This window comes from Diorhabda sublineata, chromosome 7 (assembly GCF_026230105.1).
Source record: "Diorhabda sublineata isolate icDioSubl1.1 chromosome 7, icDioSubl1.1, whole genome shotgun sequence".
NCBI lineage: Eukaryota > Metazoa > Arthropoda > Insecta > Coleoptera > Chrysomelidae > Diorhabda > Diorhabda sublineata.
The window spans coordinates 17,932,325-17,958,967 of NC_079480.1; the positions used below are offsets into that span (position 1 = coordinate 17,932,325).

The window sequence follows — 26,643 nt, forward strand, 5'->3', positions numbered from 1 at the left end:
ATGGCATTTAAAAGAGCTACAACTCCTTTTATTACAATGTATGGTGAAAAACCTCTTATTTCTCATCATCATACGTACCTCTCATCATTTTTCATATATTATGTAAAGAAGGTGGTTTTTTTAAAAATTCGAAAATGTTTTTTTTTTCTTAAAATCGCTATTTTTTTTAAATATATGTGTCCTGAAGCAGCCAAACTGCTAGAATTTATCAAACTCTTTATATTTGAGTTCCCGACGGAATACGATTAATTTGGTAAAAATAGCACTCATGAAACCTATTGATTTAAAGGAAAAAAAATATTAGATGGTCCTCTCATTTGCATTACAGCTAACTTATTTTACGTGCAAAAGACTTTTAACAATGTTCAATCTAAAGCTCATTCCAAGCAATACAAAACCCTATTTCATTAGAATGCATAAAATGTATCTGCTCGTCGCTAGATGACATTGAATACAGTTATTAAATTTGAAACAAAATAAAAGATTGCTTTTATCTTCAATGTCTCGCTTAATATTGCACTCAGAACAGTTTCTAAAAAACCGATCCGTTAAGTTTTTCACCTGATACAATTTTGTCATCATAATATTTCCGTTAAAATGCATATTTTTTAAGATATTTCCGAAAAACCGATGAAAACCTTGAAAAAATTCCGAATTTGCAATTGCCAATAACTTGAGAAGAATTGTTTTAAAAACTTTATACAACATTTTTTTCCTCAAAATTAGATCTTTTATCGATATCCGAGCTTATTTCTGAAAAAAAATTACATCACCGAGAAGAAGAGGCAGAAACCCCTAGGGTGCGTGTGGAGTTCAGATCATTTTCACTAATGAAGTTAAGGTTAAAATGAGCCTAATTCCAAAATTTCATTCAAATCGGTTCACAGTAAAAAAATTCGCAGCAATAACACTTCAATAACCGCATCAATTGGCGATTGACGATGGAATGAACTATATGTGTATAATACAATTTCAATATATATGTTTAATTTGTGGAATTTTTGTGTAACTAATAAACATAAAGTAAGAGTTTAGAACTCAAAATGTGCGTTTGATTCAAGCAGAGTCTAACCTAAGACCAATTCACGTTTACCAGCTAAATTTTCCCTTTCAAAAGTTTCCATAGTGTGTTCCAACACATACAAGTTTTGTAGTTAATTTTGGTTTTAGTACTCTCTTCTTTCTCAAAATAGACTATAACATCCATCTAAAACCTAAGCAAATTACTTCATGATTCGTCTTTGTTCATGTTTTCCAACAAAAAATCATTTTAAACTATAGAGATCACCACATTAGCACCCGTGTCATCATAATTATTATTAATGCATCTAAATGTTCTTGATTTTAAGTTTGTTCTGTTTCAAAATTAGTTTTGTTTGAAAAATTTTTAAAAGAAAGATACATTTTGACGGTTCGACTTTCCTTTAAGTCTGTATCAAAATAGAGTAGAGCAGATGATAGAAGATCAGTAATTAACTGGAACCTATTTAAACTGGAAAACAGAGAAATTACGAAACAGAAATTGTTTCATACCAATGTAATTTAATACAAAGATATTCATATTTGATTAAAAAATTCATTAGCATTTGTTCTTGAATGATCAGTTTCTTTGGAATATATTTGTATTAAATTACATTGGTATGAAACAATTTCTCTGCTTTCCACTTTGAGCAGGTTCCAGTTTATTACTGATCTTCTATCCTCTGCGCGACTCTATTTGGATAAAGACTTGAAGAAAAGGTCGAAACATCAAAATTTATCTTCCTCTTAAAAATTATCAACAAAAACTAATTTTAAAACAGAAGAGACCTAAAATCAAGAACATTTAGAAACATAAACATTAAAAACAAGAAAGAAACAAGAAATTAAAGAAATTCATAATAATTATTATATAGCTCTAACTGAAGCGAAATGTGCCTGACAATATTTTAGATGCTGTGGTAAAAAGGTGAGATTCCTATCAATAGGCGTCGTTTTGTCGTTTCCTTAAATTTTTAGGACCAGGGACCAGGGACCATTACCTTTTTTGTTTGGTTGTTGTAGACTCTTTCCACAGTTTTTTCTCGTTTTATAATCTAAAGCTTGTTTGCTGTTTAGTTTTCTAGTGAATGAATTATCCATCTTCATTTTCACTCTCCAATCTTCACGTATATTTCTTCTACCTTAGTAATGTTAAAAAGGTCCTCATTACCTGTCCTATTTGATTAAAACATTGATTAGCATTTGTTCTTGAATGATCAGTTTCTTTGGAATATCTCTGTATTATATTCCATTGGTCTGAAACAAACTCTGTCTCGTAATTTCTCTATTTTTCCACTGTTTATGCTTGATATTGAATTATTATGTAACCTTCTAGTTTTCTTTTACAGGTGATTTCTATTTTTCATCCGCGATTCCACGGCTTTCCAGTTTAACCAGGTTCCAGTTGATTACTGATCATCTATCCTCTGTTCTACTCATTATCCAAAAAATTATAATATCAAACAAAGCTAGAAACAATCCTTCTTACTACTTTTTCCTGTCTACTTTCATTGTTAGTAGCTCAACTGAATCTACATTTTGACCTGATTTGTTTTTTCCTCTTATTTTTCGCGACAATTTTTTTGTTTGTATTCTATTTTTTGATTATTTTGTGTGATAGATATTCGCTACTTCTTCAGGTTTTGGACCCATCGCTTTTATGAAAAGTCGTTTGTCATCAAGCACTTCTACTCATTCCAATATCTCACATGTTTAATAGTAGATTTCCATTTTGTTATTTTGAACTTCGTTTCTGAATTAATCCACAGTTGTTCTTGAACCCAATATTTAAGCTACAGTCTCTCTTAATGGGGGTCATCATGTGACTTAGGGATTTCTTAGGATTTTTTCTCTACGACCAGTGAATAGATAGAGCTTTAAGTTCATTATCATTTATTTCCATATATTTCGAGAGTATAAATATGATTTTTAAACTAAAAATATTGTGTAGAACTTGAGTTACAGCGTTCTGAACACCCCCACCTCGAAAAAATGAGCTCGCAATTCCTCTACGATTCCGGCTGATTGGCTTATCTGAAACAAAAAAAAACGGCGTTCTAATCTGTATGCCCAATTACACGGAATGGATTATTATCAAATGATTATACAAAAAATTGGACTTTTGGTAAATATTTCAGATATAAGTTGCGAATTTTGCTTATTTTTTGTTTTTTGCTATGAAAAAATCGAAATTTTGGAAATTTTCGTTTGATAATAACTCATTCCATGCGTTTACATGTATTGACTTTGCCTCATAAAGTTTGAAAAACACAGTTTTAAGAAAAACGCGTTTAAAGGTTCAAGTCCATTTAAAACTATAAAAATCTCAACTTACCTGCACTCTTCGAAGTTCAACCAAGACTAAAATAACTTTGGTGAAATATTTAATAACTATAAATTTCTGTTTAAGCATCTAGAAACTTGTCTATAAATGTATAGATGTATAAAAGGGGGGCCAGATATAAAGTCGACGGTACACAATAGGCCCGGACAGCCAATTCAGTGCTCCGAACAGCTCTTTCTTCTACCTGCTTTCTTCTTTACAACGACTTCGCATCTTCAAAAATCAGTTTACTACCGTATTTTAAGCATATTAAGAAAGCAATTTATGAAAAAAATCGATTTTTTGAGCCTATCACAAGGAATGACCCCCTTAATATCACTGCATATGCTTTCTATGTATCGTCTACGTCGTCATTTGACATGTGTACCAATATTCGAGAATGTATTTCCAATTCTTTATTGTTGTTTGGTATATTAGGTTTTTCAATACCTTTACTATAATTTGTCTCATTTTTCCTTTGGTTCCTAGTGGACTCCAATTTTCAATTTTCCTTTGACTAGCTCGTGATCATACATGCAGTCGGTTCTCACTCATTTAAAGAGCTCTTCTAATTTTTGTTATGAGTACGTGATCTCTTGGTTTCTCCTATTGGCGAAGTCCATGAGGTTTTACGTATATTACTATGTTAACAGTTCTGCCATCTTCAACTCGTTTTTTGATTATTTTTAAACTATTGTCATGTCTTTCTCCTCTCCGATAACATGGATATCCATAATTCGGTACTTTTCGTTATTTTCGTCTAATTGAGCATAATAATTTTGATATCTCCTGCATGTTTTCTGTGATTTGTTTTTGCGTACCTATTATTATATTAGAACAAATACATTGAACATTACGTGGATTAATGCATTTTTCTGACTCAACATGTTCTCGCATATTTAAAACATCTGTTTTCTCTATCAATTACTTTCTAAAAAACATGGATTTCGATGTTTTAGACCAAGTTCTTCAGGAAAAAGAACAATTTCCGAAATATCTGATGATATATTTTTGGTGAAGCCCGATACAAGACCTTCGAGTTCAAAGCGCGATTCTAGAAAAACCTATAAAGAGAAAATATCTGAACACATTAAGAGGATTAAGGAAAGAACATCTATCACTTCGACTGATCTTAGAAGGGGAAAAATTCCAGTTGATAGGATTAGAGAAGAAAGCCAAATAATAGATGCGGAAATTGAGACAGTGAGGAATAAATTTGGTAGAGAAAGAGAGAGCTACAAGCCGAATAATGAATTTTTTGAGTTTGTGATGGAAACGAAAGAAGTAAGTTCATTATCCATGACATACATTTCATGATTAGGTCCACAAGATTTTTTGCCTTCTACCATATTTGTAGGAAGGTTGGATTTTAATAAACTAGATTTTTTCTTGTTATATTACCTTTGAATTGAGGATCACTAACTATTGATGAATTGTGCTACTAAATAAAGGTTATAATAAGAATAAATAAGTTATAAATAAGAATATTGGGAGAAACACAAAATATTTCACAAATTTGGACTTTCAATTTCTATCTATATGTCAAGGCAAATCAAACTCTAATATTTGTACTAATTAAATTCGTTTGCGCAAAAAATTATTGTAACATATTTTTAATAGAGTGTAACATATATAAAATTTTGATGTAGCTACTGACTGCATACGATTGATGGTGTTACTGTAACGTTAGATAACGATAAAAACCATCATATTTCAGCATAATTTTTTGTTTTTTACACATTGAGGCCCAACCAAAATTGATAAACATTTCCCAGATCCCAATTTTTTTTGTTTCCTATACTCCATATGGGATTTGGATCGAAGGAAAAATGATAGATAAAATGAATTTTTCAATCAATGTTTTAGCAAAAACATGGAATTTCTGGTTTAGTAGATATGTAGATTTTTTCATATTTCTAAATCTTCTTGATTTTAGCTCGAAACGCCAATTTTATCTATCTTTCAGAAATTATTTGGAAAAACTAATTTTGAAACAGAAGGGACATAAAATCAAGAATATTGATTGATTCATTAATATATCAAAAGGTCTAAGAAATAAGAAATTAGAGAAATATATAGATTTTTAGAGTGTTGTAAATTCCAAGGAAACCGTTCTCCATAAAGAGACATTCTGAATGAAATTATCATAAATTGTATTTATTTCTTGAAAATATTTTCAGGAAGTATTGAGACTCAATAGAAAATTCCTAATTGAACTGTATACTGTCCAGCATCGTGTTATTTAGATAAGGAAAAAATCCAAATGTAGAAAAATTCAATTAATTAGTTAATTAGCCAACAAATTATCAAATGAAATAATTAATTCGAAATGGACACTTCGCAATTATACACACTTCCAAAGTCTACGGATGATATTTCTTTAAAAAAATACAATTTATTCCTTATATATATTATATATTGTATAATTATTTATTAGTTCCACCCTTAGTATTTCCAATCCTGTTTCCTCCCGCATTTTGCTTCTCAAAATAAATATACTTTTTCATTAATATATTGTTATTTAACATGATAATTTATTGTACTATATCGTTTTGTTTTATGAGGATGAAGGAACTTCCGACGAAATTGTTTCTTATAGCTTACCAGAAAGTTTGGAATTCACTGTGGATTTAGCCGAAAGAGGATGTTTCTTTAACACGCATAGGTGAGATTAAGAGAACGTATTAAGTTGTGAAATAATGTCGATAATTCTTTTAGGTACAAAACTGTCGATAATAGCAAGAAAATTGGATCTACCGAACTAACAATTGTGAATGTATTGAATATTCCACGAGGCAGCAAGAATATTTTAGAACAAAGATTCATAGCGGCTGATGACAGGTATCATAAGTTGTTTTAAGTTTATAGATCCTTATAGTTCTTTTTATATGCTTTAGCTGATGAATGATTTTTTGAAAAGACTTAAATTAGTTCCATATTTTTTTTTATGAATAAAACTATGACAACTACGAGTAAAAGAGTCCTAGAATTAGGCAATGTATCAGCGAAATTATATGAAGATTGTTCTTACTTTGGTTAATACATTCAGCAAATCTACTCTGGTTATAATTTCCCTGAAGAGTCTTTATCTGTCTCTATCCCTGTGAGTTCTGCCAATAATTGGTTTTGCTCATATCTACATTCTTTTCTAGTGCTTCTTCCATTGTTTTCTTCAGCTGATACCACAGAAAAGTTCAGGTCCCCTTGAAGGGCTTGTTTGCTCTCACTTTTGCTATTTCATTTCCTTTCGCTGCGGTGTGTCTCTAAATCCATTGTATGGTAATTTTATCTTTCTTGCCTAGCTCGTTCAATTCATTTAGGCAATCCTAAACGAGTTTGCGATAGTTCCTCTCTAGATTGATCTGCATATTGCATAGATTTCTACTTAAGAAATACTTGATGCGCTGCCCAAATTTTCGGAGTGTTTGATTCTGGGCCGTCTGCTGTTTTTGATCCATCCGTATACCATTTAATGACATTTCTGTTTATTATTAAGGTGAAGTTTTTTTCAAAGTTGAACGTTTTCGATACAACGTCCTGAGGCAGGTCATAGGGCTTATACCGAATTTAGATTGGTCCAATTTTTTTCCATTCAGGTATTATAGAGTTATACAGAGTATATTAGAGTACAAGAAAGCAATTTAAAAGCAAACTGGCCTCTCTTTGGATTATATGACAGCATCTCTACACTTGTAAAATACCTATTTCCTCTATTTTATCATAGGTTTTGGAAGGTATGTATTTTTCACAAATAAGCTATTTCCCTATTTTTTCTACCCCACCATGAACATTTCTGGTTTCAATATATTTCATACTCTCACGACATTCCACCAATACTCATGAGTGTATTCGATTCAATCTCAGATTCGGATTTTTCCAGGAATGAAACTTGAGAAGGATGCATATATTCATAGTCAAAAATACCAAATAAATCATTCATAATCCCTCCAACCTTTAGTGATTATACATTTAGTATGCTACAAGCACCACTTCTATAATTTTTCCTCATAAACTCATTGTGTCTTATCATCCAATCTGTAAAGGACTCACATAAGAAAAAAGTTACTGTCATTTGGTTATCTTCTCATATCGGTAAGTAATGAACTAGCAGTCCAACAGGCGAAAAATCTTTATTCAACAGGTTTTTAAAAAACCAAAGAACCAGAGAATCAGCCTATCAAGGCTCAAGTATGAATATCTAATGTCTTCTACCTCCAGATCAATTTGAAGCAGCTATAATCAGTTGACGATCATTTTGACTGAATAATAGAAATTTGTCTGTCAAGTTTAAACCTAACTATGAATATATCGGAAAAAATTATATGCTCACTCCAATTTTTCAAAGATGTGTAACTTGTACAGATTCTTTGTCCCTGGTTTCAGCTCAAAGTTCTGGTATCAGGTTGCCTCAAGCGCCTGTTTTTATTGTTTGCTTAACTTGCTTTAGTAAGCATCTGTGGAGAAATACAATATTCCAGGTGTCACAATTGTCATAACGAAAACGCTGAATCTAGTAGAAGAGATTTTACTTGCTTCCAAGGATTGGTTATCTGGATATTTGCTACTGAGGTTCCTTGTCAAGTTACGGATTCGTAGCAAAGAGTGAAACAACTATAAAACACCAAATAACGATACCAAAATCGTTCATTGCTACGGGTATCGTCTATTAACTAGAAAAAAATGTGGAGTTGAGCAAAGAGCGAAGCTCTCGAACGGTCAGAGCTTTACGGTTTCGAAAGGACCATCTACGATCACTGAAACGTTAGAATCTAACTTCCTCAGCTACTTTTCCGCGACTTCTAGTAAAAGGTAGATGATTCAGTTTCTCTAGTGGCAGATTCCTTCCTTTTGGAACGATAAGTACATATATGAGAAGTTTAAACTCACATTAGATTTTGACTTGAGCAGATTTTATTACAGACACGACTACTCTCACAATTCAGTGACTTATATCGGCTTACCCTGGTTTTTCGTATTTTATTGAGCAGAATTTTAATTTCAATTTCGTGAAAATTCGAAGAATTTGTGGTGGTGCAACTTTTGTCTATGGTATAAGCTTCGTGGTGCATGGGCTGCTCTTTGAGAACCTTTTCTGCTCTTCGAAATATTAAGACTGCTACCTGTATTTTCCTTTGCAGTAAATTGTGTCAAAAATACCACTTGACGCGGCCCAGAATAGGCACAGTATAGAGCATGAGGATTGGTTAGGTTAGGTTAGGTTAGGTCACAGAACAGTTACTTAAGCCTTTGTATTTATGAAGGGATTTCGGTTATTTCACCTACAGCAATTATTAATAAAAAGTTACTTATTATCTCCAATATCAAATTCTGTTCATATTTCCTCCCAGATCACAAGTATCATGTGAAACTGGATGAACACGTGATAATTTTTCTCAAGTTCCATTGCAAATTTCAAGCTTATCGTGGCGCAGGTCAACAAAGTGTCAGAGTTTCTGCACCTAGTCCACGGGAAGTACCACACAGTCCACGATTTGCACGAGTTTTGGCGAACACTTGGTTTCCAAAATTTTCCTGCTGTGTAAAATATGTTGCGTTGTCTTAAGCTGTGCTGCATCATCTGCGTCGCGATGTACGCTCGGTCCAAGCTTCGTTATCATAAACTGATTCCGTGGGTCTCACTACTTACTAAGTCAACAAATTCTGCTAGTAGTTGCCTTTCTCATTTTTCAATAGATTATTTCGAAAACTATAAGGCATAAAATCACCACGCGACAACGTCAGCGATGAGAAAATAGATGTAGTTGAAATTGTCTCCTCATTTTTTTTGTTTTTAATATTGATCTAATTGTGTATGTTACATCTTCTATTAGATCCATTTTACATTCAATAGACGTTATATATAGTTCTAAGTAGCTAATTCTGAGAGTTTTCTTATAAGTACTTTTTTATTTTTCAGGAGATGGTTTTATAACGACGGTAACTTGATTCTTTTGGAACAACCCACAACAAAGTTCTCCCTTAGACCTTCCAGTTTCCAAACTAATGAATCTACTATAACAGATTATTTTCCACCAAACTTGTATGATGATAGTCTTGAAGAAATCGTTGTAATGAAAGAAAATATCCTAGAAATATATTTCTCGCATTTGAAATTTCTACATCATCCACTTTTTAGCTTAGAAAATATTTTTGTGGAACTTCTAAATTCAGCTTACGAAGAATATATTGCTATTCAAGAGAGAAATGTATTAACTGATTTAAAAAATGATTTGGAGGAGCTAAGAAAGAAACGAAGTAAAATAAAAAATGATGCTGATTTGAAAAAGATTGATAGAGATGTTAAAAAAATTAGAAATAAATATTTTACAGAGAGCAAAAAATACAGACACGTTACTTTAACTATGTTAGAATCTTGGAGAATTGTTAAGAAAATCCGAGAAATACAAACATTCTCTAGTACAAGTATGAAACTGATGATTGAAAAAGAACCGGTTCAAATTGAGAAAGAAACCGAAGAGCAAAATAAAATGTACGAAGAAACTTTGAAAGAGCTGAAGAGGGAATATAGAAATGAGTTAGATGACGAGAAAGTGCATGAAAGTACGGAAGAAATATATGAAAATTTCAGTCAGGGAAATGAAACTAACGATAATGAGAGTAACAGTTCAACAGAATTTTCTGAAGTGAGTATCTAAAGATTTGCATTGAATATTAGTGAAAACTACACAAAGATTTGGTCGCCTTGCTAAGTCATACGTAAGATAAATCAATAGTGTGCAGAGTTTCAGAGAAGAATTAGAAATGTGTAAAAATGCTTTAACCTTCATGTAATCTACAGGGTGTTCCGCGTATTGAGGCAATAAATTCGGGAGTGAGTAGATGATGTGACAAGAAAATTTCCTATACGACCTCTCGTTTTTTAATTATAGGCATTTGAAGTTGCGAAATCGGGACACATATTTAAGTATATTTTCCAAATCACACATTCGACGTAATGAATTTTTGATAGATGACTCATGCCGAATAGTTAATGATACGTAACTTTTACAGAGACAACCTGTGCAATCTAGAGATAGTAAAAATTAATTTGTCGTTTCTAGATCGTTGTTCTACATACTGCATACACTTTCTACATTAAAACTCTCAATTACACTGTATGACGCATTTCGATAAGCAAATTATCGTCTTCAGAGAAGTTTACCTTCAGTCTCGTGAAATAATACATATAACATATCTTCGATACCGAAGGAACTCTTCTTACCCCTTGGATCAATGATATATGGTCCCTCGGCGCAAAACTTAAAAGAAAGCTCCCCTATCCGCCCCTTCGGCAGCTAGCAACAGCCTACGAAGACCTCACTGGAATCTTCCTTGAAAACTCTCTGATATCCACAAAATAAAACCTTTTCTCATCATTTCGACGATCTTCGGTGTTTTTTGTCTTTTTCCTGTAACCTGGTAAATCGGTTTACAAGCCAAATTGCCGACGATAGGGAATAATGCAGGCACAGCTATAACTGCCCACTCCTCATTTCGAAAAAAACAAAGTTTTTGAAAAGCAAGCAAATAGAACAAACAAATGTTTTTACTTAGCAGAGCTATATTTTCGTTTTCTTCTAGCAAATTTCCTTCGCTCCTTCTCCTTTCCAGCCAAGACAGCAAACACAACCCCACGAAACATTCACAACCCTAGTCCTGCAGAGGAGCAGCTCTTATATATGGGCTAACTCCAACAAACCTCCCTTCTACAAGAAATTTCCCTTATACTATCTAAAAAATTTTTCAACTAGTCTCTCTCCATAGTCTTCAGTGTTGTGTGAGCAGTGGATTCATTTCGACTAAGAATTTGTAGAGGAGATTGTTTTAAACAAAGGAAATTTCAATCACGTACCACTTTTTTCTGAAAATTAGAGAGAGTACATTGAAGGGAAAAAAGTTTGTGAACTTCTGCATTGAAAAGTCGTTCTTCTCTGAAATGACTTTAATATATTCCGTATTGCCTTATGAGGTTTTCTTAATGGCTTTTTGTTATTAACACATTGCTTTGATCTCATTCATTAATCTGGCAGGGGACACATTTATATTAATAGAGCTGAAAACAAGTGAATTCACTGAACACACAGGTTAATAATTTGTAACCATCAATAACCAAGTTTATATATCCAGCCATTATGTGAACAAAAGTAGTGGATTCATTCAGTTGAATGCTGATTTCTAATTGTCCATTAGCTATTTCCAAAAGAGAACTGAAAGATGAATGAAGGTCTCCAATTTAAACCAAACACAATAAAATTTCGAATGTCACTATTGTATCACGGAAAATTAAATTGTTATTCTTATTTGTTCTAGATTCATGAAACAGATGATCGAAAGCTACGTAAAAATCTGCGTAAGTTATTTAGAAATACTTTCAAGCCACCAGGAGAACCAAAATTAAGATTTTCCTTAAATCGCAGTCATCCTGTAACTGAAACTGTTGATTATAGTAGAGAAATAGCGAGAAGATCAGCAATATCTTCAACTAAATTCTATTTGAGAATACTCTGCAATAGCATCGAAGCTTGTAAAACTAAATTTCTGAACTTAACTGAAGATTTCGAATTAATCATTGACGAAACGTTTTTCTTGCAACTGATAGAAATTCCAAAATATTTGACAGTAGAAGTTTTCGCCCAACCCAAATCATTGTTGAAAAAGAAAGTATGCGAAATGAATATATATTTACCAGACTCAAAAAATTCGGGAAAGAATTTGAGGAAAAATTTCGAGAAAAGTGAAATTGTACACTATAAACACGAAGGAGTTGGTAGCGGAAAGAAATTGAGAAGCGTCGTAGATAAATTTGATATAAAATTGAAAAATATTGAAAATTTCGAGTTGAAAACTTGTGGATATTTAGAATACAGTATAGAATGGGAGAAAGTTGATAAACAAGAAACTGATACAACTTTTTATACCAAAATGAATATATTGGATCAAGTAATGGATAAACAATTCGTTATCGATTACAAAAAGGCAATTGAAACATTAGATTCACTTGAGGATGACTATTTCGAAAGGAGTCAGACAAATAATTATTTCAGGTAAGCGACACACTTCCATTAAATGTAGTTAGATAAAAGGAATTGTAGTGGACTAACTTTGCCGCATATTGTTTATTGGTAAAATTTTAGAAAGTGGACCTTGAGGAGAATTATTTGTTAACGCGATCAACAATAGAAAAAAGAGATAATTTTCAAGCCGACATTTTGTTTGTCATATGCCTTTTGCCCCACTATGCGTCATCATTTTTTTATTTCGGGTATCCGTTTCCATGTCCAATGTGCGTACTTTATAATTCTTTGAGTTATCATCCTTATTATTTTCAGATTGTGTGCTTGCCAAAATTCTCTGACATTCTGCAATATTTCTGAGATAGAAGAAAATATACGATTGAAGGTTTTGATGTTGAGAGACAAAAAAGAAATTGAATTCGACGGTTTATTGGTACCGAATAGGATAAAAGAATTTCCCGTGAACATCTTATCCCAATATAATAAAAGGAAAGCCGCAGAAGATAAAGAAAGTTTATCCGATGAAGTCGATTCAGATTTTAAGACTCAATATAATTTCGGCAAGAAATTTTTGAAGCAGGTCCATATCAAAGTCTTCCAAATGTGCAAGAACACAGACAATAATTTGGATTATGAGAGTGTTATAGACGAGAAGTTTTTCATCTATTTCCAGTAAGTTCCAAACATTATAACTAACGAATTTTCATTATCAAAATATTAATATTAAGACATAAATACATAGTTATTGAGCAAATATGCCAATTGGGTACCCAAAATATGCAAAAAATTTTTGAAAATATGCGAAAAAATCCTACATATCAATTTATTAACTCATTTTAAAATAAACAACACCGAGCGTTTGCTATGAAAGCGTTTTATTAAACCACTAGCTAAATATTTCTCAGCTCAACGTCGTTTTCTTACTTATTTTAAAGTTAATCGCTATCAGCCAGTTTCTCCTATACATTCGATAAAGTTATGGATGACAAATTTTGGAAATATCAGTGAAACGAGCAAAAGAGATAGCAATATGAGATGCGTTTCAACTCCTGAGAGTGTTGCTGTAGAAAGAAGACCTCAAAGGTCAGCGCGTCGGCAGAGTGCCGCTCTTGGAATTTTCGATAGGTCTGCCTGAAGAATGTTGAGGTCAGATTGGCACCATCACTTTTACAAAATACAATGGATCAGGCATAGAACCAACAAGATTTTGCTGCCCGAAACTTTTTTATGCATTATTGAAGAGAATGAAGAGTTTGTTCACATCCTCTGAATGACAAGGCACATTTTGATATCTTGGGAATTCAATAATACCTCTTCACTCAACCAAAGAAACTGTTTGGTGTGCCATATCCTCATCGGGAATCATAGACTCACTTTTTTGAGAATGAACGTACGCGAAATGTTAAGTTCCCTCTGCACTCCTAAGCTTCGTCAACATGCAATGAATAATAAGATATTACTCTAACAAGAGGGAGCTACAGTTAATGGGATTTTCTTGAATCGTATGATATTCCGAAATCCCAATCAACCGATTTTTGTTGTGAGGATTCCTGAGAAGTAAATTTATGAAGGAAGACCTCGTACAGTTGACGAACTCAAGTGAAGAATCGTATTGAAAATCCTGAAAATTTCTCAGCGCATGCCTCATGATGCCAAGAATCGCCCGCAAGAATGCATTAATCGTGAAAGACTCCATTTGACCCGTGTTATATTCAAACGTTGATTAATTAAACTTCAAAAAATTTTGTTATATTCATTTATTTTTAGAGTCATTTCAAAAATACAGAATTCACTGCCGCACCCCGTAATCTTTTGTTGTGTGTTTTAGTCTAATAGTGAGAACGATCATTCGAAATATCCTGAACTGGTTACGTTGGAAACCCAAAATAAGCAAACCTTTACCTGTTTTACAAAATTCTGAATACGATGAACCACAACAAATAAACAAAAGCAATCTGAATATTAATATTATTGTTGTATGTGCTAAAAATCTACCACGGAGAAGAGACTCAACTTTTAACGCGAACCACTCTACTAACAACGAATTGAGTCCTTATGTTGAGGTCAATTATAAAAATTTAGCTACAAGAACCAGTTGCAGTAGAGGTATCCACGCTAGCTGGAATGAAATGTTGACTATACCTTTAGAGTAAGTAGAAATACCAAAGAAATAGTGGGTATTCAACTTTTATTCAGCTATTACTTGTTCATTTATCAATGAAATGAACTTATTAATGTTCAACTAGTACTTGGAACAAATTTCCAGTGTACGAATAGACGCAAGATCCCTGTTTCAGTGTTTTAGAAATACTTACAAATTAAAATATTTTTGAAAATCAAAGAAACCTAATAAAATCGAATCACCATTGTGTCACATTGACTTTTTGACTTATTATTGTTTCTAATCATCTAGGTATAGTATTTGGAAAGTTAATTTTGTATTTGACACTGTTAGTACGAGGTGTGAGCTCAGTCTCAGACAGCACTCGTGTAGTGAATTTTGAGTTCTTCTATGAATCAACAAGTGGAATGTACAGAGATTGTAGTTGGTCAAATTCTAGAATAAATGTTGTACTGGGCCTTTCTGTATCATTTGGCTTCCTAACAACTAGAAAATCATTAGTTCACAATGTGTGTGAAGGACTGTGTCTATTCATAGTGAACCCTATGACACCGAAATGTGGTCAAAAGTGTATGTAGAGTTTTTATCGTTAAAAACTAATTAATTTTTCTGGAATATATAGAAATAAGAATAATTTATAACATTTTTTGTGTTTTTTAATAAACATTATAAACTTTCGTCGTGAGTCGTTGTGAGTTCAGATGAAGTTTCTTGTTTCAAGGAGAACATATCTATATTCATGTGACTAATCAATCGGTTTTCTCCGTTCCTGGATTGATTTCCTCAATCTAGTGGTAACTGGATCGAACGACATCATTGGCGATCTAAATTGGTGTAGATCAATATTCATCCCTCAAGTTGGTCAAGAGAAAGTTGAGTGGATGGTTAAAAATCTATAATGCAAGAGACATTCCATGCTCCTTTCGATGAGTTTCTCGCCAAATGGAAGCGAAGCACCAGTAGAAGAAAAACTATGAATACCTAAAAAAATGATCGATAGAAGATTTCAATGGATCAGTAACAAATACAAAAATATTCCTTACACACTATAGGGTGTAATCGATCTACATACGGCAACCTTGTTCTCTTACGAACAAATATGTCTTTCGCAATAAATGACCATCAGGATGTCATTGCAACTATTTTTAACATTGAAAGTACTTTCGACTCTATATCCAGAAATGCGATCCTGAATAAACTCACTAAATATAATATGCATGGTAACATATTATCATTCTTCTATAATTTCCTGACTGAGTTTTCAAGGTTTCTGCGTATGGTATGCTCTTCCTTTCTCATTTTAATACTCTTGGCATACCTCAAGGTTCAGCATTAAGCTCTACTTTGTTCATACTTACAATAAATGAGTTAGCGACAACTAATCTACTACAAGAGGGATACCCCTACCTAGTAGTATCATATTGCCGAAAGAAATCCGTGCTGTTGAAATTATTTAGAAGAACATCTAGTTCCTTATCCCAATTTTTCCTTCATAACTCCCCTCTACATAGGAGTTCCAGCTAAACTATACTGTTAAGAAGCTTGCCTATGATTGTTTTATCTTTATGTCCGCTCACAAATACTTACTACGTCCCTATCTTCTATTTCATGAACAATTACGAATTTCTCGCACCTCTACTAAAAAATATCAACCATCTGTTTGACCTGTCAACTTCCTTTGCTTTCTTCCTCCAAATGCACTAAAAATAGTCTCATAGTGAACACCTCACCGTTTACAACAAACATCGACCCCCTAGCAACCTTGTAGATAAAGTATTTCTAGAAATTTTGCATAAAACAAATATCTCCACAGCTAAATCCGTTGTCGGCTGCGTAGTCACTACAAACCACGAACTTCCTTCCGCTCACCTCCGACGTAGTATTAACATTGATGCACTAAACATCGTCCTTCAAGTTTTATCTATCCAAGCATATTCACCGACCATTCAATAGTTCAAAATATCAGTTTGTTTTGAAAAATAACCTCAAGGAGACAGTATGACTGACTGACAGGTATCAAGAAAGCTCTGGAGTTTTTCAAAGTTGTAGCCCTCATTCATCAATTTTTCATAAAAGAAAGAACACTATAAGGAAAGACTTAACGAGAATAAAATCATAGCAAATAGAGAAATAATGTTATCCGATGGAGAAGGACACGAGGTGAAATGCCCCAAATAAAATGAGGTGCAAGAGGAAATAATAAAATGATAAAGCCCCAGGTGAAGCTGGAATAGAACTGGAAGTTCTTAAATATGGTGGAGAAAAACCGAATAAACATATTCATCAAGTAATAGAGCAGATATGGAAACAAAAGAAAATCACAAAAGAGCACAGGCAAAATCACACCAATATTTTAGAAAGGCAATAAAGAGATATGTAAGAATTGTAAGTCATAACCCTAGTAAATCTTGGCTACAAAATATTGTCAAATTTGATGATCAAAAGATTGAAAGAATGCGCGGAGAAAGAACTAGGGGATTATCAAAACGGCTTTAGACTATGAAGATCGACGCAATCCACACTTTAGTCCAAATAATAGAAAAGTCGAATATAAAAGACAAATTTGCAATCAAGCCTATGGAAGAAACAGAAACCTATTAAGAAATAAAAACATAAGCAAACAAAACAAAATCAAAATGTGCAAAAACCTAATTAGACCAGTAATCACTATGGAAACAACAGTAATTAACAAAAGAGAAGAAGAAAAACTTAAAAGAACCGAGAGAAAGATAATGAAAGCTATAACAGGTCTACATATAACACAGGAGGGAGAATGGAAGAAAAAGAGAAAGAGCTGGCGAAGGAAAATATAGTGAGATACATAAAAGCATAAACTCCCAACTGGGCTGGGCAAATAATGACAAGAAAACCAACTGAGATGATGGAAAGAATAACGCAATGGACCCCATTGTAGCCAAGAAGAAGAGGCAGGCTGAAAAAAGACTTCAAGAAACGAAATAGAGGAGGTCATAAGAACATAGAGAACTTGAGGGCCGAAAGAAATGGAAAATAATAACAAAGGCAGCAAAAACAAACGACAAACTATGAAGAAAATGAAAATTACAAAACGAGAAGTAATCCACCTAAAAAAAAAGGTTGTCAAAGCGCTAAAAGCGATAGCCATGATTCAAAAAATTGGGTGGATGATGATGGTTCTCCACTCGCTCCAGCCAGTGCCAGACAAAAAATAAATTATTTTACTTGCCCTCCTGGATTGGTAATTTGCATATTTGCTGCTATTATTAATTATTAATCACAAAGCTTCCGAGGTACGGAGTCGAATGAGAAAGCGAAAGAACGATTAAATACAATTTGTTTCATTTAAAATGAAATAAAAATAGACTATACATGAAAATAAATCAACAAAAAGGGGTGTGAATATCAACGATAATGGAAGAATAAACTTCACGGTTTCTACCTACTTCTTACTTATGTACAAACGGTTACAAAAAAAGTGCAACAGAGTGAAAGCGGGTCCGTGCAACAAGCGGAGTGCAAATACTAAGCTATCGGTCGGTCGATGCTGTATGGTAAGGACTGCGGTTCTCAAAACTTGCATTAGCAAATTACAGCGTGCGCATTCAGAAATTCCGGTAACAATCTTTCAAACAATTCACGGAATTGAGGCACAGAAAGTTTCATACATGAAAACCGACAATTTCTTTTGAGACTCTCCCTGTATTTCTTTTCGTTTGACCTTGATATTGAAATTTTATTTATATTTTAGATCGAACCACTCCGATTATTTGAGCCCAAATTCATTAGACGGGGTTGTAAATATCAATATTTTCGATGAAAGCGATACAGACGTGATAAAACTGAACAAAAGGTGTAGAAATTGGCTTGGTGGTATTGACATATTATTGTCTGCGATTTGTACATCAGAAAATGTAAGAAAACTAAATTGATGAATATTTTTTTTAATATAATCAAAATGTGATGGAAATGGTTTTAGATGAATGGTTTTTTCCCATTAAAAATACCATACTTGTTATTAGATTACGAACATGAAGATAAACAACAGAACAAATCTTCAAAAATGTCGAATTACCAAATTGGATCGAGTTATTTATATATGGAAATTTCTGTACACCCGAATGTTCCCAAATTATCTCCAAATATGGTAAAGATTCATAAAAAGTATCCTACTTTTCTCGTTTACTGAATTGATTATTATTGAATTACACTCAAAGAAAGTTGAAAACGATATTGTTCAATTTTTAGAGTGAACTACCTTCCGGCGATATACCATTTATTCAAGAACATATTTTGACATGGAATCGGAACTATAATACCAACTACCCTCATAGAAAATTCAATGCCTTAGTATTAGATACCAATGGTAAGACAACCTGTGTTACAAGATTCATTAAACCTCTAGAACCACCACCAATAAATACAGAAGAATTTGATGTAACAGCCGAACAATGTATTAGATACATTTCCTTGATACCTTTCACCGAATGCAGTCATTTTTATAACAACATTTGGTTGACACCAGATGTGAGTATAATTACTATACATATAACCTAAAGATAGGAAACTTCAAAACCTCTCCATGTGATATTCCATATAGAGCAAACTTACATATTTGTTTCTAAAACCTCCACTTTATTGCTTTAGTTTTTACTCATAGTTTATTATCTCTGGAAAATGTAAGAAAAGATTTCACTACATTAGATTGACAGAAGATTCTTCTTCAGGAAAGGCGAAAGACTGGAGACACCTTGAGAATTCAATTAACAATAGGAATTAAATAATTTTTTGGCTTTCCTTTCCTTAACTGAACTTAACTGGAATTTATTAACAGTGTTCTTCAATTTATTCTTAGCAATTAATAAAGTTGATGCTTGGTACAATAACGGACCATGCCATAACTTTGACATGTTACTTATTGGCTCTAAAAATCGAAGCGTGGTTACTTCTGGGTTATGGTATACCTCACGGTAGTACTGCATATGTATTAATTCGAGATCATCCTGGAGATAATCCTCTACCTATACATTATATCATAGACGTTGCCTCAAATGAGAAATATGATTTACAAGATGAACATTGTCCATTACAGAAAATATTTTGTGTTATAGACGGAACAAATGTGAGTATTCTCTCTCTCTCTAATAGTTATGTAACAAGTTAGTTTTATAAAGTAGCCTTTTTTCAGCATGAGTCGATGGAAGGTCTTTACAAAACGAATTTGTGTTATTGAATTTGTCAACTCTTCTCTTCGGCACGTATAAATGCCACCTAAAAATAATTATTACTACATTAGTAGGAGTGGCATCACTGCGTCTTGAACCTGGGACCTCTCGCATGTGAGCCTCGTATTCTAGCCACTACACAACGGCGACCTTAATAATATGTTTTATACGCACTACTACTTAAAGTATTAAAGTTTTACGCACTCGAAAGTACGCACTTTAGGCAAGGTAGTAGAAAATAGTAGTTTATGGGTGTATAGTACGACTATGGTGGTATTATATACCGTGAGAGACCGAAAAAGTCACGATTTTATCCGTCTTTCATATGTTATATGTCATTCGGATGAAATGAGAAATATATAGATAGTTATAGTTAATTTAGACATGCGAAGTTATATAAATTTACAGCAAGCTGAAAGTTGGCAAAGTCGTTCAAAATATAATTACCAATACAATTTAAAAGTTCTCCATATTTCCATTTAATATATGAATAAATAATATAATACAAGTCAAAGAAGAGAATTAGTATAGAATACTCGTATTAGAAGGCTATTGTACCATTCGTTCTTTCGGCCACTCGAGCTACGCGCCCCTCTCCAAATTTAGAACTATTGCTGGAATGAGAAGCCTCCTGTTACTTGTATTTCAATATAATTTTGGACTCTGCGTCACTGAACAACTGGGATTGTACATAATTGAGAAATATTCAAAATAAACTAACACATTTCTAATTTTGTATAATTTTGAAAAATATTGTTTGCTGATTTTCATCATAGTTTCATTCATTCTCAAAAACACCCACTACTACTTCTCGAAAAGTAATAATTATCATATTAAACAATAGATAATATTTTTATACTGAGAAATCTAATAAAAAACTACGAAAACACGAAACACGGAGAATCCACCAAAAATTGATTGATATGTCGAATCAGAAGATAACAAGGTTTCATTTTGATCCTAATGTCCACTTATCTCTCATCTTTCAAGGCAATTTTGAATTTTTCACAATCTATTTATCTGCTAAGAAATTTTTTGTCTCGTTTTTACTCTTTATCTCGTATTTTAATGTGGTTTTCTTCGTTTTCTCTTCTTTTTTTTTGTTTCTGGTTTCAATATGTTCGCTCGAATAATCTGCAAACTTTATAATTATTTCTAAAAATATTCTTATTCACTATTTTATTCCCTAATTAAATTGAGAATAATTTTAGCTGGTTTTCTGGCGATCATTAGAAGAATTTATGTGCATCTGGAGTGGCTCTTAGCGTGCGAGGCATTATCACAAATTTAATATGAGTACATGAACATATAATGGTCAACAGCTGCTCACAATGTCGTATCAGTCCACATACGAACGAAGATTCCTGCTTAAATTCATCAATAATCTTTATCAAACAAATCAGTAGAACACTGAATTCAATTTGGCTCTTCTTTTTTGTACTCTTCTTTCTTTGACTCATTATGTCACGGTGAAGCTCATTTTACTCATATAAACTAACTTCTCCCCTTTACATTGCATCCCCATTGATTTGGTTTGGTTTGAACTTATTCTTATTTGATATTTTCTCATTGTTTCTTTTAATCACTGATGGACTTCTTTGAAATGAAATCTTCTTGGAAAATTTTGGATTTTGTACTCATAATTATTATTTTAGGTTTGGGCTAATACTCAAACTACTAACAATGTAGCTTTGACTAAATTTGATTTCCATCAAAACTCTGATTGGCTACCGATGTTTGATAATAATATAAGTGCCCCCAATAATTCCATGGCGAAAAAAATCATTTACAAGATAAAAGAAGATGATGAAGTAGTAAGTAATTTGAAACTATTTGTATAGATGTAGGAATGCTGTTTAACAATTAACAGCTTATTCATTTCCTCCTGCTTGTACTCGCAATTTTAGTTAAATCAAATGTATTATTATTATATTGTATTTATACACGAAAAAAAGACACAATGATATTAATTAACATCAATTAAAGAACTTCATGGAATGGAATAAGGCTTTGATCATGAAATTATCAGACTGTTCACTGCCATCTACTCTCAGAAGCTATATTTCTCTATCCTAATAGAGTGATGTTACTTACTCTTCCACGACAGTATCCGTGGAGCCAGTACAGTCCGGTTATGATAGAACTCTAAAATTCATCAAATGCGGCGGCGCCTTTGGCGCTTTCTTATGAACAGCGGCGAATTATTTATGGTAATTTTTTAGAACTAATTCCTGGAAATGTCTTTTCATTTATTTGTTGTATTTGTTCTTTTTCTAGAAATGTTCATTCTGATATTTATTAAAACGTGTTTAGCAGAGCAAGAGAACGGAGCGAAGTAGACCAATAATCAATAAATCCAAATAAATTAGTTAAGTCTAGTGTTAGTGTTCAAATAAATTAAGTGAAAGACAGTGTATAAATTCACCACCTCGTTAAAAAGCAGTTCAAATAAATTAAGAAATAAGAGAAAATTACATTGATGTCAGGTTTGATATATTGTTAATAAATAATGACATAAACATGGCTAAGTGATTTGGTAACCTGAAAGTGACGGAACTGAAACCCGAACTGAAGAATCGGGAGCTGAAAACATTCGATAAGAGGAGTAAACTAGATAAAAGACTCAAATGGGCACTAGTAAGTGGCGGCTTTCATCCAGAAACATTTTCATTCAAAGACGAGTCCTCCATCAATAATGAAGAACGACACATCGACTTTGAAAAACTATATTTCTACCAATATGGACGATAAAATTTCAAATATCAAAAATTATATTTCTGTCAATACGAATGAGAAAATTTCAACCATGAGGAGCGACATTTCTGCCCAAAATTTTATCAGTGAAAACTGACATTGCCGCTGACGTTGAAAATCACGTCTCTAAAATCAGATTTCGAGAACAAAATGAAAACGATGGATAAAAAAATCGAAGAGTTAGTGAGACAATTGCATATTCGAGAACAAAATATATTATAGTAGAAAAACTCGAAAAACTATAGTAGAAGCTCGAACAAAGGAAATTTTGCAATCCACAAGTACTTATCAAAACAGAAGAAGTAGGCAGTTTTACACGAGTCAATGCCCCAAAGTTTGACGGTAAGAGGTCTTGGACCAATTAAACAGTTTTAAACAGCCGCTAGACCGATAAAGAAAAAGCAGTAAACTTGATAATTGCATTACGAGGAGACGCTTTAGATGTAGTCCAAGAAGAAATTGATAAGGCTGGACATGCCATATGGTCACGACCATCTAGAATACCTGTACTAATCGGTGCTGAAGAACCGAAGGTAGAAAAACGACGAAACTCTTCAAGATTACGAGGTAGACAGAGACAGAGACAGAACCAGACAACATGATGGAATGTTTGGACATCTAGGCATTAATTGATGGCTTTCGCGACCATGATATGCAGAGGATGCTTCTATTAACTCATCCAAGACTGCTGCTCTTGAATATGAAGCAGCCACGATAGCTTCATATAACTAGGTTGGAACGATACACGAAGAAGTTGAAGAAAGCAAACTGGGCCAGATCGACAACTAGTTGAAAAGTATAGTTAACAAGAAGCCGAGAGAGAGCAAATTTCAGAATTGTAGTAAGCCATGGCAAGACTGCAGATCGTGTAAGCGTACTGGGACTTTTGCAAACTCCAAAGTCCAGTCACAGGGTAAACAAGGATGGTGATGAAAGCAAACTTGACCAAATCGACAATTTGATCAAAAGTATGGCTGAAAAAAAGCCAAGGTAGATTCGCTGCTGGAATTGTGGAGAGCTAGGGCATGTACGGAGATCCTGTAAGCGTCCCAGAACTCCTGCAAATGAATAACCACAGGCGCAGAAAAACTTGAACGGGTCAGCTACGAGGGGCTGAGCACCGAACTAAGATCGTTCCAGAGACTGTGTTTATTAATCCACTCCACGAATAGAAAGAGTGTGAGTAAACACAAAAAACATCACACTATCAAAAACAAACAATACATCCGTATAAAGTGAGTATTTTGAGTATTAAAAAGATCTGATGCACTCCAAACTCAAAATTGCGAAATTCACTCATAAACAAACAAAAACAACGAATAAAAGTGAAGAGTAGAATGCAATGCGAACCGTGGAATACTGGGTACATGTCATCGAGTTTAGATGCTTACTTAATTTGTCCTTCCTAACAGGATGGGTTGTCTACAATAGAAAGAAGATCAAGAGAATCATTCTCACCTAAAAATGATTCGGCGATGGAAAAAAGAAAATCGACGACTACCTGTCAGGAAGTATCAAAATTTTCACCAGGACTAAAGACATATTGGGCTTAGTTTGCTTTGTTTTGCAAAAGTAATGTTTTGTGTGTGTGAAATTCTGGATTTGAATAAGTTCATCTTAGGCTTCATTATCAATTTTCAATCAGACAAAGCTCTCAATTGTAGAATTTCTGCTCCAACACTAGTTTATTTTGTAATTTCATTATATTATTTATAATATATTATGATAACATGTTTTGAATTCCTTTAGTACGAATACTTACTAGCTTCTGCACCTTATTTTTTATATTAAATAACAAACATTGATGCAGACACATTTTATGAAAGCTAAAAATGTTTATTCTTGTTCAAGAATCTAGAGAAAAGGTAGTAAATTGTAAAGGTAAAGGATTATTTTGGATTTCCACCAAAAATATGTCAAGATAAAAACTAATTATGAGCAAATTTCTTTCTTGTAGGTTGAGATACTTCTTGAAAAATATCTTAAGCGGAAATTTTCTAAAGTCAGGCAACTTGACAAAACTATTTGGAATGGTGGATTATCGAATGTATTGACTAACGTTTTAAAAACTTTTGAAATGAACTGTATGTATAATAAAAATCACCAAGAAACAATTCGTGAGCTCAATGAAGAGATATCACAATATAAGGTGAGTTTCATTTACTTTGACGTCTTTGTTCATCAAATAGGTTTCATGCAGTGAACGGCGACACTTTTAAACAAAATGACTATTTTGGAAACAGAATAATCATAAAAACAGTTCAGTTTCTTTATGGAATTAACAATATTGTTATTGGACGAGTGCGGATCACTTTGCTCGTCCTTAGAGGATATTTGCGCAGCTCTTCTGGCATTTTTTTAGTCAAATTGTAATTTCGGAACAAAATTGACATGTCAAGGAGCCCATTTTGCGGGTAATTTTCTAAAGTACACAATCAGCATTTCAAAATACGGTTATTATGACCTACAGAACTCTCTTGCATATTAATTTTTTCCGAGTTGGTGAAACTTGATTTCTCCACTTTTCAATCTTGCATTTTGGTCTATACGTTATAGTGATGGATATATGTATCATTCATTGTTACTTATCTAACGTCTTTTCGAGTTTTTTTATGTGCAAATGTTAACATTCTCAGTACATTTTGTTGTTTTTCAATTTGAAAATATGTTCATTCTGTGTCACATAGTAGGAAACAACACTATCTACAACTATTTTTTCAATAGTCACAAGTTACATATTTATTGTCACAATGTCAAAAGATTAATGGAAAAGAACCAATGAAAATCTGGTCATCCCAGATCTTTTAGAACGGTCGAGTGAATTGAACCCTGGTGACAGGCTTGACTTCGTAAGATGGTTAAGTGCTCTCCAAATGTTACCTACATCTTGTTTTTAGATTAATCTCATTTTTATCTTGATGGAAATGACAACAAAGGAAATTGCTATTGCTGGAGCCCAACCAATCCAAACATAAACATCAGAAACTCCAGAATTCGCCTTAAATTATCGTATAGGCTGCGGGGGAATTGTAGGTCCTTACTTTTTTGAAAGGATGAAAGGAGACGCACAGTTATAGTGAATTCAGAGCGTTTTGTGTAGATGTTAGACAACTTCTCACTACCTGAGCTGCAAAATTGTGATGGTTATAACATAGTTCTAGAAAAATGGAGCAGCATCACAAGCGTCAAATAGATCTCTTCCAAGAGAAATTTATCCTGGCAAATTGATCACCAGGAGAGGTTACATACGTTAGCATCTACTCAGACCCGATTTAACACAATTTTTTCTGTGGAGTTATATCTAATATGTAACATTTTTTCCATAAACTCCTTACCATCTTCAAAACTGTTGCAAACAACTTTCTCTTGAAATTCATATCCATTCTTTCGGTTTGTTACAAGTATTTTATTTAAAATCAAGAAAAAAAATGCATACTTCCACTTAGAGGTCTTTTTAAGAGGCGAATCATTACTTTTTCCAACTTGAATTACAAATTTTTATATGAAGAACATAGTCGTTGATACAATTTCCATATTCCCAAGCTTCGTCAACTTGGAACAGAATTTAATGTCGATCAATCATTCAAGATGTATCCTTCACTACTAATACTGCAAAAAAGCAACTGTAGTAGCATATTGACTAGTATGAACGAAGGAAACACTGTTTGAACTAGTTGCAGTATATGTTATTTCAGATAGTAAAATTTACTTCTTTTTTTTTGAAAACACCTTTTCTTGGAATCAATACATGAACGTTAGTAAATCAATGACTCTGGATCAACTGCAAGTAGGCTAGTTAATATCCGGTAGATTTCAGGAAAAAAAACATGTACTGGAATTAAGCTACTTATAGTACAAAAGTTTTTAATGCTATAACGTTTTTACTGCATATAGAGACACAAGTTATTTCCCTAATTAGTGTATATTTTAGGTATCTGGACTTGCCATGAATGTACCTTTCAAACATATCTCCGAACTTGCGAAGAAGATCAAGAAAATCGGTATCCACATACAGCAAGAAACAGACGTTGAATTTGCTCTGGGTGTTTATGTGCATTCGTATCCGGGTCGTTTGTTTTCAGTTTGGATATTCTTAGTCAGCGTTAAAAATTCCGATTAGCTACAGAACGTTGAATAACATACACAAATTTTGTAATTATAACCCTATTATATTTAGTATATGATGTTATTTTGAGCTAATAAAGTGTT

At 33.1% G+C, this 26,643-nt stretch overlaps 1 protein-coding gene across 1 annotated transcript; it reads left to right on the forward strand.

The window, feature by feature from the left end:
• Nucleotides 1-26,554, forward strand: LOC130447082 (coiled-coil and C2 domain-containing protein 2A). The gene is made up of 15 exons (XM_056783739.1): nucleotides 1-74; nucleotides 4,303-4,627; nucleotides 5,908-6,008; nucleotides 6,062-6,184; nucleotides 9,261-9,987; nucleotides 11,654-12,387; nucleotides 12,673-13,029; nucleotides 14,186-14,506; nucleotides 18,207-18,369; nucleotides 18,435-18,602; nucleotides 18,704-18,982; nucleotides 19,311-19,577; nucleotides 21,336-21,494; nucleotides 24,392-24,583; nucleotides 26,366-26,554. Exons 1-15 carry the CDS (start codon nucleotides 1-3, stop codon nucleotides 26,552-26,554), a joined length of 4,179 nt encoding a protein of 1,392 aa, XP_056639717.1.
• Nucleotides 26,555-26,643: the final 89 nt, after the last annotated feature.

Bases quoted from the DNA above. Each gene is read 5' to 3' on its own strand.
- LOC130447082 (XM_056783739.1), top strand. From the start codon at position 1: ATGGCATTTAAAAGAGCTACAACTCCTTTTATTACAATGTATGGTGAA. The intron at 75-4,302 runs GTACCTCTCATC...TCGATGTTTTAG, and splicing joins CTTATTTCTCATCATCATAC to ACCAAGTTCTTCAGGAAAAA. The intron at 13,030-14,185 runs GTAAGTTCCAAA...TGTGTGTTTTAG, and splicing joins AAGTTTTTCATCTATTTCCA to TCTAATAGTGAGAACGATCA.